Consider the following 12,180-nt stretch of genomic DNA (forward strand, 5'->3'; position numbering starts at 1 on the left):
CACAATTCAGGCCTTTACTGTTTGTCACCTTTTACATGCACTTTCAGGTTATTGGATACCCAGAAGCCTCTGTCACCTGACAATTCAAACTGGAGTTCATTGGCCTCAAGAATAGGACAGGTTCCAAAAGCTGACTGCTGTGAGACAGATGGGGCCACTGGAAGCAAGCTGGGTTGTTAGCAAGAGGGACAGGAGAATGTAGATCCTCCAGCTAGCTGGGTTCTAAATTAAGCACCATCAATACAAATGCTACAAGGAGCAGGCACCAGCTTGGGACAGTTTCAGGTGAGACGAGGGATGAATGGAGCATTTTGCACTCTGCTTGGGAGCATCCAGAGGCATTTGATTGGCTAATGTTGAAAACAGAATGCAGGGCTAGATGGACCTTTGGTCTGATCCAGCAAGGCAGTTCTTATGTCCTTAGGCCATCTCCTTAGGCTTTGGTTCCCCCTGGTGACTGCCATGGGTACTTCATATCCAACACACAAGGGTAGGAAAGGCCTTCTCCTAAGGGCCAAGCCACAGAAGATTATTGGCAGAGACACTTGGCCTCACGTCAAAAACTAGGAGTGAGGTGTTTGTCTCCAGCAGTCAGTGGAAGAATGTAGAAGGGCAGGGTGCTTAGCCTCAAAGAGCACAGCAGCTATGAGCAAACGGGGGCCAACGGCTCCAGTGCAAGTAGGCATTGCTCAGCCAATCAGTTATAGAGATCATCATCGCCCTCCTCCTGGAAGAGATTTCCTTGACCACTGTTGCTTCCACTGCTGCCCCCTCCACTACCACTCTGCTTGCCAGCTGGAAACCTGTGGAGCAAAAAAGAACAGGGCTGGTTCAGTACGAAGAAAATATAAGCAATTTATTCTTTTTTATGTAAACGTGGATCCTGTATCCAGTTGTAGCTGTATGTAAACTAGATGCAAACATGCATCTACTTGTGTAAGAATGTTAATGTGCATCTGAATGTGCATCCCATTCAGAGGAATGTAATGCAGACAGACCCGCTTATGTGATTGTCCTAATGTACATCTGAATGTACATCTGATTTATGCCTGCAGACCCCAAATCTGCAAGTCGTAAACAATACACCTGCATATGGTCCTGCATCTCCACAGCTGGAACGGGGCAATGCCATTTTAAGAATGGTCTTTTTGTTGACTGCAGTTCTTTTTGTTTCATTTTATCGCTTTTATTTTGAACTTTACTTTGCTTTGTATCTGGAATGTTGTCTTGCAAAATACTCTGAGAGAATCTATTCATTCCCAGCACAGTATCTTTTTCTAGTGGTTGTTTACTGGTGTTTCCTCTGCATCTCTATAACAGTGAGTCCTTTGGGGATAAGTAACCATTTATTTATTTGTTTAGCTCTGTAAACCGCTTAGTGAACCTTTTATTTTTAAGCGATATGTCAATTGTCGTCGTCATCATCAGTCCTCACATTTGCTGGGAAAGGCAAATTATAGGTTGTCCCTTTCACCTATCCTGATGGGAGAGGAAAGCTGAGGTTCCTTTATCTTGTTTGAAAAGAAGGTCAAGGCTCCCCTCTCTATTGCCCCAAAGTTAAAAGGAAGGCCAAAGTTCCTGAATTATTTTGAGAGTAAAGTTAACGCAACCTCTGCCTCTGCATAAGAACAAGATGATTCCAACTTTTCTGTACCCTGGTGTGAGAACCAGATTAGAGTTCATCCCTGGTCTGCCTGTCAGGCAGAGAGCCCACATCCTGTCCAATAAGAAAGGAATACAACTGAGATTCCCACAGCTTCCCTGCATGAATGAGACGTGCCAGGATTCCCAAATACTCTTCTCCTGGCTGAAAACAAGGCCCCACACATTGTGACCAGGGGGCAGAGTTCCCTGTAGTTTTTGCTGCTGGTGCACAGAGCCCTACCATGGCTGTACGGAGGTGATGATGTCACCGACTTTGCTGACTTCTGGGAAGCCAAACTCCAAGCTGCATGGGGCTCAGTTTCAAGCAGTGACTAGAATGAGTTTAGAACAGTGCAGGGAGGGGGTGCGGAGAGGAAGTACTGTTTTAATTGTTTTTAAGTGTTTAGTATTTTTAATGTTTATCTGTATTTTTAACTTGATTGTTAGCCGCCTTGGGTGCCCTTCGGGGAGAAAGGCAGAATACAAATCCAATAAATAAATAAAATAATAAATAAGTACAAGTTTCTTTCAGTCTCACCTGAAGTTGCCAAAGCCACGGCTCTGCTGTAATGTCTGGGCAAACATCTCATATTTGCGTATGTCATTATCGCTGACAGAGCGGCGTGCAAAGCGCATTGCTTCCTCAAAGTGATCACGTCGGATCTCTGGCACTGGGTCGTAATCATCATCCTGTTACAAAGGGCAGGGAAAACATAGTTGGGCTGAGTCCTTAAGAGCCCACCAACCCCTAAGATCATCAGTACAGTGGAGACACCATGGCCCCAAGATGGGTTGTGTTTGTCAGTGTACCGAGGAAAGCCCAGAACATGTTACTGAAGGCAAGACAGGGCTTGAGACCTTGGGGAGAAATTTGTCTAGACACTGTTGGGACTTTTTGTCTCCGTACCATAGCGGCATATTTATGACGCTGGCGTTCCCGTTCTGCCTTGATCTCCATCTCAATGGCCTCACGGATGGCAAGCTTACAAGCCCGCTGGCAGATTTCTGTGAGGTCTGCACCTGAGAAGCCATGGGTGATCTTGGCCAGATAATTCAAGTCCACATCCTGTCAAAGGAAGACACATGGAATTGAAGGTGGAGACTTGCCAAGACAGAGAAACATCCCATCTCTAAAGAAATCTTCTCTGTTGGACTCAGAATCCAATCCCTGCTTTTAGCATCTGTTCCCCCCCTCTTTTTTTTTTACGCCTGCCTTAACTAACCTTGGCAACTGGTGACTTGCGCAAGTTAGCCTGAAGGATGGCCACACGAGACTTTTCATCAGGCAATGGGATGTAGATGAGCTGGTCCAGACGCCCAGGACGTAGGATGGCTGGGTCGATGATGTCTGGTCTGGGAGCCAAAGAGATATGAGAAACAAGTCAAAGCTCACTAGCTACTTCACTTTGGAACTAGACCTCTGCATCCTTCCTATCTTTAGAAAGTCTCACCTGTTGGTGGCACCTATGATGAAAACAGTCTTCTTGTTGGTCATGCCATCCATCTCGGTGAGGATCTGGTTGATGACACGGTCAGCTGCACCTCCACCATCCCCTGCACCACCACCTCGTGCCTTGGCAATGGAGTCCAGCTCATCAAAAAACAGAATACAGGGAGCTGCCTGCCGGGCCTAGGGAAAGAAGATACTAACATGAGACAAGTAATGAAAGAGCAATTATGAGACCAAGTTGGGTTCTGTCTACTGCTCATGGGCCCTGTGTCCTTGAAATGCAGTACACCCTAGTAGTTAGCACTACAACTGCCCCGACTTAACACAAGGTGTCTTTGTGAAGAACTGAAGTGAGAGCTGACTCCTCCCCCCCCCCCAAGCGAATGGCACTGAAGAGCTTGAGGCTTCTAAACCAGTGATCTTCACAGGATATTTCAGAATTGAGCCAATGGGTTATGGATAACAAATGGGCAGCCAACTGGGCTAAATGACTAGAATAAGCAACAAAGGCTATACAGAAGTGTGACTTCTTACTCCCTGCAGAAAATCAATGGACAGCTCATAAAATCTCACCAATGATGTGCCTTAACAAAAACCTCTGGAATCAATGATTTAATTTCCCTACCCCCTCTCTGAATCCCAAAAGGGTTTGGAGGTTCATTGCTGACTTTTTCATGTTCTGGCTATTCATAGAGATTGCAGGCAAAAAACAGGACCTTCTGCCATCATCTCGATCCCACTCCCACTGCGCACCTTGTCAAAAACATCACGGACATTGGCCTCGCTCTCTCCAAACCACATGGTAAGCAGCTCAGGACCCTTGATGGAGACAAAGTTGGCCTGACACTCATTGGCAATGGCTTTGGCAAGCAGGGTCTTGCCACAGCCAGGGGGTCCATAGAACAGCACACCTCGTGACGGCGTCATCCCAAACTTCAAGAATTTGTCAGGATACTCCACTGGGAACTGGGAAAGGTAAGAGAGCAAGGTATTAAAGAACTGGCACCATTCTTGCCATCTAAACATGCCATCTCCTGCTTTACCAGCCTTGAAATACCACACCTCTTTCTTGTTTGGGGTCTAGGGAAAAGGAGATCAAATTCCCCACATTTGCCTTGACTGCCTATGGAATCTGTACACAATTCCATCCCCCCCCCCCAGCAATTACATTAGAAGAGGGAGCTGAAATGAAGTGAGGAAACACCACATTCACCTGGTGAGTCAGGGGCAGCATGTTTATCCTGTCTCTATTCCAGTACCCATTCAAGCACTCACACCCCTTGCACAGCAGCACTCAAATAAGCATACTGGAATTTGTTAGTGCATTGGGCACCAGTGTATGCAGCTCCACAAGCATGCCTCTTTGTATCTGAGGAATATGTAGAGCCAGTATTGAATGTATCATCACCTATGATTAATGACTATGCGCCTATGCAGGGCTTAGTGTACATTTGTGTAATGCAGAGGAGACACAGAATGTGTATTGTTAAAGATGCTCAGTGATGCATTGCCTACAGGCCTCCCCTTTTAAGCCATAAAGTCCATGGCATTTTTTAAAAAATTGCTTGTCTTACCAGAGGGGGAAGGAGTTTCAAAGTGGCAGGTTCATAAGACTGTAAATAAGGGTCCTAGATAGAGACAACCACAGAGTTTCATTGCTTTGGTCCTAGTTTTGCACTCATCTGCTGTGTAGTGCATGTACAGCAGCTTTAGCATCCACATCTCTAAGAGAGCAGGGACACTTATTGCCTGCCTTACACTTTGCACAAGAGATGAGATGGGTAAATTCTGTGTGGCAGCATCATGTGCTTTGAGATCTGGTTGCCTTGGATATTCCAGATCAGCATTCCTCTTGAAGCCTCATTTAGGGGTCACAGCAACCTTTCCAAGCCTGTGCAAGAGAGGGCTTGGATCCAATCCAATAATGCTACTGCCTTATCAAAACCGAGTTCTTGATATAATCCTGCACAGCCTCTTCTTACTGTCTTGTAGCGCATATCTTTGAAACATCTTTCTTCCTTTGATTTGTTGAGAGTTCTGATTCATTGTCATTTAGGAAATAGTGCAAGGCCTATGACAACTTATACTCATTTGCAAGGGGTGGATCTCTGCAATTTTCATTTATTTTTGGCTTGTCTGAAGTGTTATTATGCTTAAACACACAGTTTTTGCACAACACTTTCTTAGACATTTAAATGAAACTACAAATGTTGCTGCTACTACTTCTACAGCTACTAGATTGAATGAGTGTGAACTTTGCCTGCTCCTACTGACCTGCACCAGCTCCTGAAGCTCACGTTTGACTTCCTGCAGGCCCCCAATATCATCCCAAGAGACCTGAGGCACTTCCACTACAGTCTCACGAAGTGCTGAAGGGTTGCTCTGGCCAAGAGCCCACTGCAAAGCAGGAAGACAGGAAGGCAACATTGTGATTCACACAGCAGCGTGAAGTATCACAGTGGTCATAGCCTGCCGGGGCTCTAATTCTCAGCTACTGGTCCCCGTGGAAACCAGAACACTCCATTAGGCTAGGAAAGAAACAGCATTAATTTCAAGGGATTTGCTGGGACTGTAGACGGGCCTGGAAAATGGATTTATAACAGGGAACAGGACTAGCCAATATTTGCAGTTTACATGGAAAACATACAAAACACGAACTTGAAGCCTGCACTTTCTGACCAAGCATTAAATAGAGCTGATCACAGCTAAAACAGTGACTCATTGAACTCCTGTTCTGGAGGGGCACAAAAAATTTCAAGTAGAATTGCCAACATTTTCATAATTTTGATGAATTTTTCCTCTTTTGAGAGCTCTGTCCAAAATAAATTACAGCCTAATTCTATGTAACTCTCTGTGCGGTGACAGAGCCATGCCAGTGGGGAGCATGCTGTATCCCATGGAGTAGTTTCAGGCCCCAAAGTTCTCCCCCAGGTACAGGAATATTTGTTCACTTGCCTGGAAGCAAGCACTTGACACCTGAATGGGTCCACATGAACCTGCGCAACCTGTTCCCAACTGGTGAATCATAGCTGGCTCTTATTTCCAATTAGTGAGACTTTGAGGACCAGTATTCTTTATTCAGTTTCTAGCCTGCCTGAAGCGAGACTCCTGATAAGGAATGGGCTTCTCAGCCTGCTAACAAGCTCTGTTCTCACAGCTGCTGCAAAATGGCTGCCGGCCTACAAGATGGGAATCAGACCTAAGCCAGTGATTTTACCTTGTTCTTCGCACACATTTTGCAACAGCCATGAAGGGCCTTACACCGCTGAAATGCTCATTCTGGCAGCATTTCATATTTTATTATAGACAGACAAGTCCATCTTAAGACTTCTTGCTACTGGACTGCTGGAACAGACCTACCTGGAAGTCATCCATGGTAACAGCCATGGAATTGAGGATGTCAGCATCAATTGTGTCATCCTCCAGGTCGATGACACTCATCTTCTTACGGATTGCCTGAAGTGCTGCTTCAGAGCACAATGCTGCCAGATCAGCACCAACATGTCCATGTGTCTCATTGCCCACCTGCAATTATAGACCGTGTTTATTGATGCAGCCTGACATTAGGGGTAATCCTTAGGACAATTTCTTAGGGTACAGGCACCCAGTTCCTGAAGCTTTCATTGAAAGTGAGTCATTGCCAGGATTTAAGAGGGTCAGCACAGGGGAAAGTATAACCATAATTAAGCCATTTCTTCCCAACGTTGCATATACACAACAAGGATCAAATGTGTACACCTTTGGGATGGGCAGAAATGGGTTAACTCCAGGCAAATATATTTATTTTTACTTTGTGCTATACCTACATCTTACTTTTCTTCCATCAGGAAACTCAAGGCAAAATTCATGGGTTTCCTGGTAGCAAAAACCATTCAGGCACTGACCAAGCCCAGATGTGCTTAGCTGCAGAAAGGCTGCTGCTTCCTGTGCCCAGACTAGTTCCTGGGACCAAATGTAGAGTGTCTCTATGTACAGACATGCTTCAATACACACAGTGCCTGCTAGAACTGGTAATCTACCCTTCATCCTCAGTGTCTGAGTGAGGATACACATGCCCTAAGCACATGCAGGGAGGGAGCAACTGTCCCTATTCATCCCAGCATAACTTCCCTCCTCATGGCTGTTGCTGGTGTCTCCCTTGTGTTTCTTTCTTTTTTTCCTTTTAGTTGTTGTTGAAAGCCCCTTTGGAAGAGGGAACAACCTTCTCATTCCTTTTGCTATGTAAACTGCTTAGGAGATGTTTTTGTTGTTGTTGAAAAGTGGTACATGAATCAGCAGCAGACCTCCCCAGTCCTGGACCTGGGGGCAAAGGTCTGCAATGGCACCCCCCACAGGCTGTTGCCTCCCCCATGTGGAAATCCGCCCCCCCCTGCACTCACCTGAGGCTCATGGAGCCTCGCACAACCTGAGCCTGCATCGGGGAAGCCCCTCTGAGGTTCCCTGACGCTATAAACTGTGCTTCCAGAAAACTGGAAGCACAATTTCTGACCCACCCTTGGGAGCCTCAAAGAGGCTTCTGCGGAGAACTATAAGTTCGTGCCCGGGGCATTTGCCCCATCAACTTCAATGGTAGGTCTGCAACTGATTTGAATAATAAATAATAACAGCAATCATCACACTCCCAAGATACTTAGGGCTGGTGTACACATATAAGTGCATCATTTGATTTTGTAAATCTTGATGAATGTGGGGAATAACACCCTTGAAAAACTTTGCACTGAAGGGTAATTTGTTGTGTTCGATCTGCGGTGACTCATTCACAGCCCAATCCTAACCAACTTTCCAGCTCAAGTGCAGCTGCAATGCAGCCCTGAGGTAAGGGAATAAATGTTCCTTTACCTTGAGGAGGCCTCTGTGACCCCCCCCCCCCGGATGCAGCATGTGCCCTGTTGGCATGGCTGCAGCAGGATTGGGCTGTTAGTCATGCAAAGTTATGTGGCAGTAACCAATAAGCATCTTGCATGTGTCAACTAGCTCTTAATGAGAGCCAAATAACTCATTCATCTTTAATTGTCCCATGAATCCACCCTCTCTCCAATTTACCACAAACCTCCAATTCCATTCCCTCACCCTCTCAAGATCCACATCATCGGCCAATTTCATGTTCTTGGTGTGAATCTGCAAGATTTCCAGCCTTCCCACTGAATCTGGGATTCCGATGTCAATTTCTCGGTCAAAGCGCCCTGCGGAGGGGAGACGTGCATTTAAGCCCAGACCCAGAACCATGAGGAAACAAATGATCCAAATTTATCTGCGAGATTTGGTCCATAGAAGAAGCATGGCTTATGGGTAAGAAACCATGGAATGGAATGGAATGGGATCTAGCAAATTAGAATGTGTGCACTGGCAGCAGGCAGGTGGAGAAACTACGGCCTAATGGGCAAAGCAGGAAAGAAGAAGCCTGTAATTTAAAACAGTCAGCACTTGTAGGCTGAAAGACAGGATGGAGCTATTAAAATAAACAAACTTGGGCTTCAGTTGTATCTTAGGAGCAATTTGTGACATGGGGACACTGATTTCTTCTTGAATGGCTTTAAGGCTCAAATCTAAAGGAGGAAAATATCTGGGCCAGATAGATGCAAGTGTAGAACAGTCTCCTACCAAACCGGCGCAAGGCAGGATCAATACTGTTGGGTCGATTGGTGGCAGCCATGACTACTACATGTGAGCGCTGCTTCAGGCCGTCCATGAGTGTGAGCAGCTGGGAGACAATGCGGCGTTCCACTTCCCCATGTGTCTGAAATGAGAGTGGGAAAGGTGAAGACACTTGAATATCAGCCACACTCCTCATGCTCACCCTCTAAAAGCCAACATGTGAGCAATGCACATAAGAACATAAGAACAGCCCCACTGGATCAGGCCATAGGCCCATCTAGTCCAGCTTCCTGTATCTCACAGCGTCCCACCAAATGCCCCAGGGAGCGCACCAGATAACAAGAGACCTCCATCCTGGTGCCCTCCCTTGCATCTGGCATTCTGACATATATCTGGCATTCTGACATATCCACAGTACTCCCTAGGAGTGGATGGGCATAAGAAAGGCACAGAGAGGGCAGTGATGTGGAGAAAAGGTGAGAAGGGCAATGAGGCAGGAGACCAGGAAGGTGTTCATTGCAGTGCTACACCCTGTGGGCCTTGATCCATGTGAAAAAATGGGATAAAAACGTGCAGAGCTCACAATAATGTATCACCCTTTAACAAGAAGTTGGAACATGGAGGAAGGGATTTGGGCACCACCTTGTCCTTTGCTAACAGGGTAATGACAATAAAGGTTTAAGGTATTTGGTCAACTCTTTTATGTGCCAAGCTCAGCGTGCACATGATGAGAGTAGGACTCAGTTTCTTTAACACAGATCCTCTTAGTGCCAGGTTGGGAGAATCACAGCTCTTACCACTTAGTTTGGTGCAAAAACATCATTTCTATTGTATTCCAGCACTAAACACAATCAGGGATGGCTTAATTCCATTCTGCCATCTCTTTTCTTCCATGCTTACCAACTTAGGAGAGACTCTGCCACGCCTATCAATAGATCCACACACTTGCATTTCTACGTAAACCACAAAAATGCCAACACATTTGTGGCCAGTTTCAGACTACATGTGCGTGTTGAGGTAAGAGTGTAGGCGTTGTGTATACAACTCTTTCATTTGATGGGATGTACCTGCCTTTGAAGTTTTCAGAGATAGACAGGGAGAGACACCTTCGTCCATATGTGAATGGGGACAGTCAACAACACAAGGATCCCACTTTGGGAAAAGCAGAGTGAAGGTCTCTCTAGCCTGACTTTCTGCTTCTAGCAATGCCGTCCCTTACCTTCTCCCTCTTTGGAGCAATGGCATCCAGTTCATCAATAAAGATGATGGCTGGAGCATTCTTCTCACCCTCTTCAAAGGCTTTGCGTAAGTTGCTCTCTGATTCCCCAGCCAATTTGCTCATGATCTCTGGGCCTGAAGAAGAGCAGAAGAGTTATGATAGCTGTTTCCCCCTTAATTTTTTATACAATTTTCCTTATTTTTGGACCTCCTGGCTCCCCTGACACTCCTGTGCAGATTCAGCCGCTAAAAGCAGCTGGAGCCTCCTTACAGCAGCCTTTTATCCTTTGCAAACTTCAAAAAATGACCAGCTGGGGAGGTTGTTTGCTCTTGAGTAGCATCCCAGTTCCATCTGCTGGGTGTTGGTAGTCACTACATCTAGTTTGTTCAAGCTGTTTCTTTGTATTCATCCTGCTGAGTTCAGGCATTTTTCCATCCTCCTTCTTGTACTCCTCCGTTTCCCTATTTGGTTTAATTGCCATTCTTTTGGAATAATTTTAATAAACTAGTTACATTTTGACCCTTTGCTTGCCTAAACCATGTTCAAAAGTAATTCAGTGGTCACATCTGATCACTCTCTGATCACTCTTTAAGATGCTACTGTGGTTTTGATTTCTAATAAGAAACCCCCAGATTCAGTGCTCTACTGAGAGGGTTTTTTTCCTCCCAGATTTATTTTATTTATTAGATTTATATTCTGCCTTTCTTCCCAAAGGGCACCCAAGGCAGATGGCTCCCCTCTGCCTGGTAGCTATGGCCTGGGATAGTGACAGCAGACAGAAACTACCAGATATCCCCTCATTCAGCTGCTGACCCCATAAAAAGAGAAAGCAGGAAGGTGTGTATGCATGCTCACCATTAGGTGCTACTCCCCTTGGTCAGCCTGCTTTTTCCCAATGCCTTCCTCGATAAGAGTAAACAATTACAGTCAGAGACTTCAAGCACCCTCTACCATACTTCAGAGAAGATGAAGAGGACCCCAAGAAAGTGACTGGAAAAGTGCACAAATTGCACCATACCAGGAAACTGTATGCCAGCCCTTAGAATCCAGAGACTGTAAGTTCCCTCTTGGTTTTGTCAGTCTGTAAAGTGCCATGTATATAGATGGGAACTTTAACCATCATCATCACTGCCAGTGGCATAGCTAGCGAGGGGCAGAGGAGTGGTCCACCCCGGGTAGCACCCTTGGGGGGGGGTGACACCACAAATGACCCAACATCGCTAACATCGTGAAGGTTAGGTGTAACCCCATCTTGTTATATACCGTTGGATGTGGAATTTCAAGCGGAATGCAATGCAAAAAACCAGACTGAGATATCTCCTTTCCATCAAAAGTTATGGCCAAAAAACCAGAAACAAAAAAATGCATGGAGCCCTATGGAAAGCAAAACCAAGCCATATCGCGCGTTTACTCGCGAGTAGGCGGACGTGCCTTAGTCCATTGGAAAGGGCAGGCTGAGAGGAATCCAAGGACACCACAATGGTTCCTATCCAATGAAATCAGCCCCCCAAAAACACCCAAGAAGGAAGTCCCTCCCTCCAAGCTGAAGAATGTATTCAGCCCTATGGAAAATGAAAGGAAGCCACATGATCGCGTTTACTCACAAGTAGGCAAACGTGCCTTGGTTGCTGGTCAAGTTCAGCACAGGGGTGTGCAAGGCTAGCTGCATGGTCCCAATCTGATGAGAGTGGAGCTCAAACAATGCTCCAGAAGGCAGCACCCCCCCCCACCCAAAGAATGAAGCAGAGGCTTGAAATTTAAAGTGAATTTTTACTTGTTTTTAGACTTGCTAAACTGGGTGAGTCCTGATAGTGATATGCTTACTCTCCCCCCCTCCAAGCCTGGATCCCCACATTCTCCTTTTCTCCCCCCTCCAAGCCTGCACCCCCCACAATCTCCCTTTCTCCCCCCTCCAAGCCTGCACCCCCACATTCTCCCTTTCTCCCCCTCCAAGCCTGCACCCCCCACAATCTCCCTTTCTCCCCCTCCAAGCCTGCACCCCCCACATCTCCCTTTCTCCCCCCCTCCAAGCCTGCATCCCCCACAATCTCCCTTTCTCCCCCTCCAAGCCTGCACCCCCCACATCTCCCTTTCTCCCCCCCTCCAAACCTGGATCCCCCCAATCTCTCCCCCCTCCAATCCTGGATCCCCCACAATCTTCCTAGTGACCAAAATTCTTGAAATCGTGGCTTTTAGGAATAATACCATCATGTTATATACCATTTTATGCAGAATTTCATCCATTGCTTGTGGGGAAATATTCACTGCATTT

The 12,180-nt window shown here is 46.2% G+C and overlaps 1 protein-coding gene across 1 annotated transcript in view; it reads right to left on the bottom strand.

The window, feature by feature from the left end:
- The window catches only part of LOC136641751 (transitional endoplasmic reticulum ATPase-like), a 20,696-nt gene continuing 8,516 nt past the window's right edge, over positions 1 to 12,180 (bottom strand). Inside the window, exons 8-18 of the mRNA XM_066617766.1 lie at positions 9,909 to 10,042; positions 8,696 to 8,831; positions 8,165 to 8,277; positions 6,455 to 6,619; positions 5,369 to 5,491; positions 3,848 to 4,060; positions 3,096 to 3,274; positions 2,868 to 2,997; positions 2,552 to 2,710; positions 2,183 to 2,334; positions 1 to 803 (exon numbers count right to left, since the gene is read on the bottom strand). Of these exons, the coding sequence (XP_066473863.1) occupies positions 698 to 803; positions 2,183 to 2,334; positions 2,552 to 2,710; positions 2,868 to 2,997; positions 3,096 to 3,274; positions 3,848 to 4,060; positions 5,369 to 5,491; positions 6,455 to 6,619; positions 8,165 to 8,277; positions 8,696 to 8,831; positions 9,909 to 10,042 (1,610 nt within the window). The 3' untranslated portion in view covers positions 1 to 697. The remainder of the gene's footprint in view (positions 804 to 2,182; positions 2,335 to 2,551; positions 2,711 to 2,867; positions 2,998 to 3,095; positions 3,275 to 3,847; positions 4,061 to 5,368; positions 5,492 to 6,454; positions 6,620 to 8,164; positions 8,278 to 8,695; positions 8,832 to 9,908; positions 10,043 to 12,180) is intronic.

The sequence above is a fragment of the Tiliqua scincoides genome, chromosome 2, assembly GCF_035046505.1.
Source record: "Tiliqua scincoides isolate rTilSci1 chromosome 2, rTilSci1.hap2, whole genome shotgun sequence".
NCBI lineage: Eukaryota > Metazoa > Chordata > Lepidosauria > Squamata > Scincidae > Tiliqua > Tiliqua scincoides.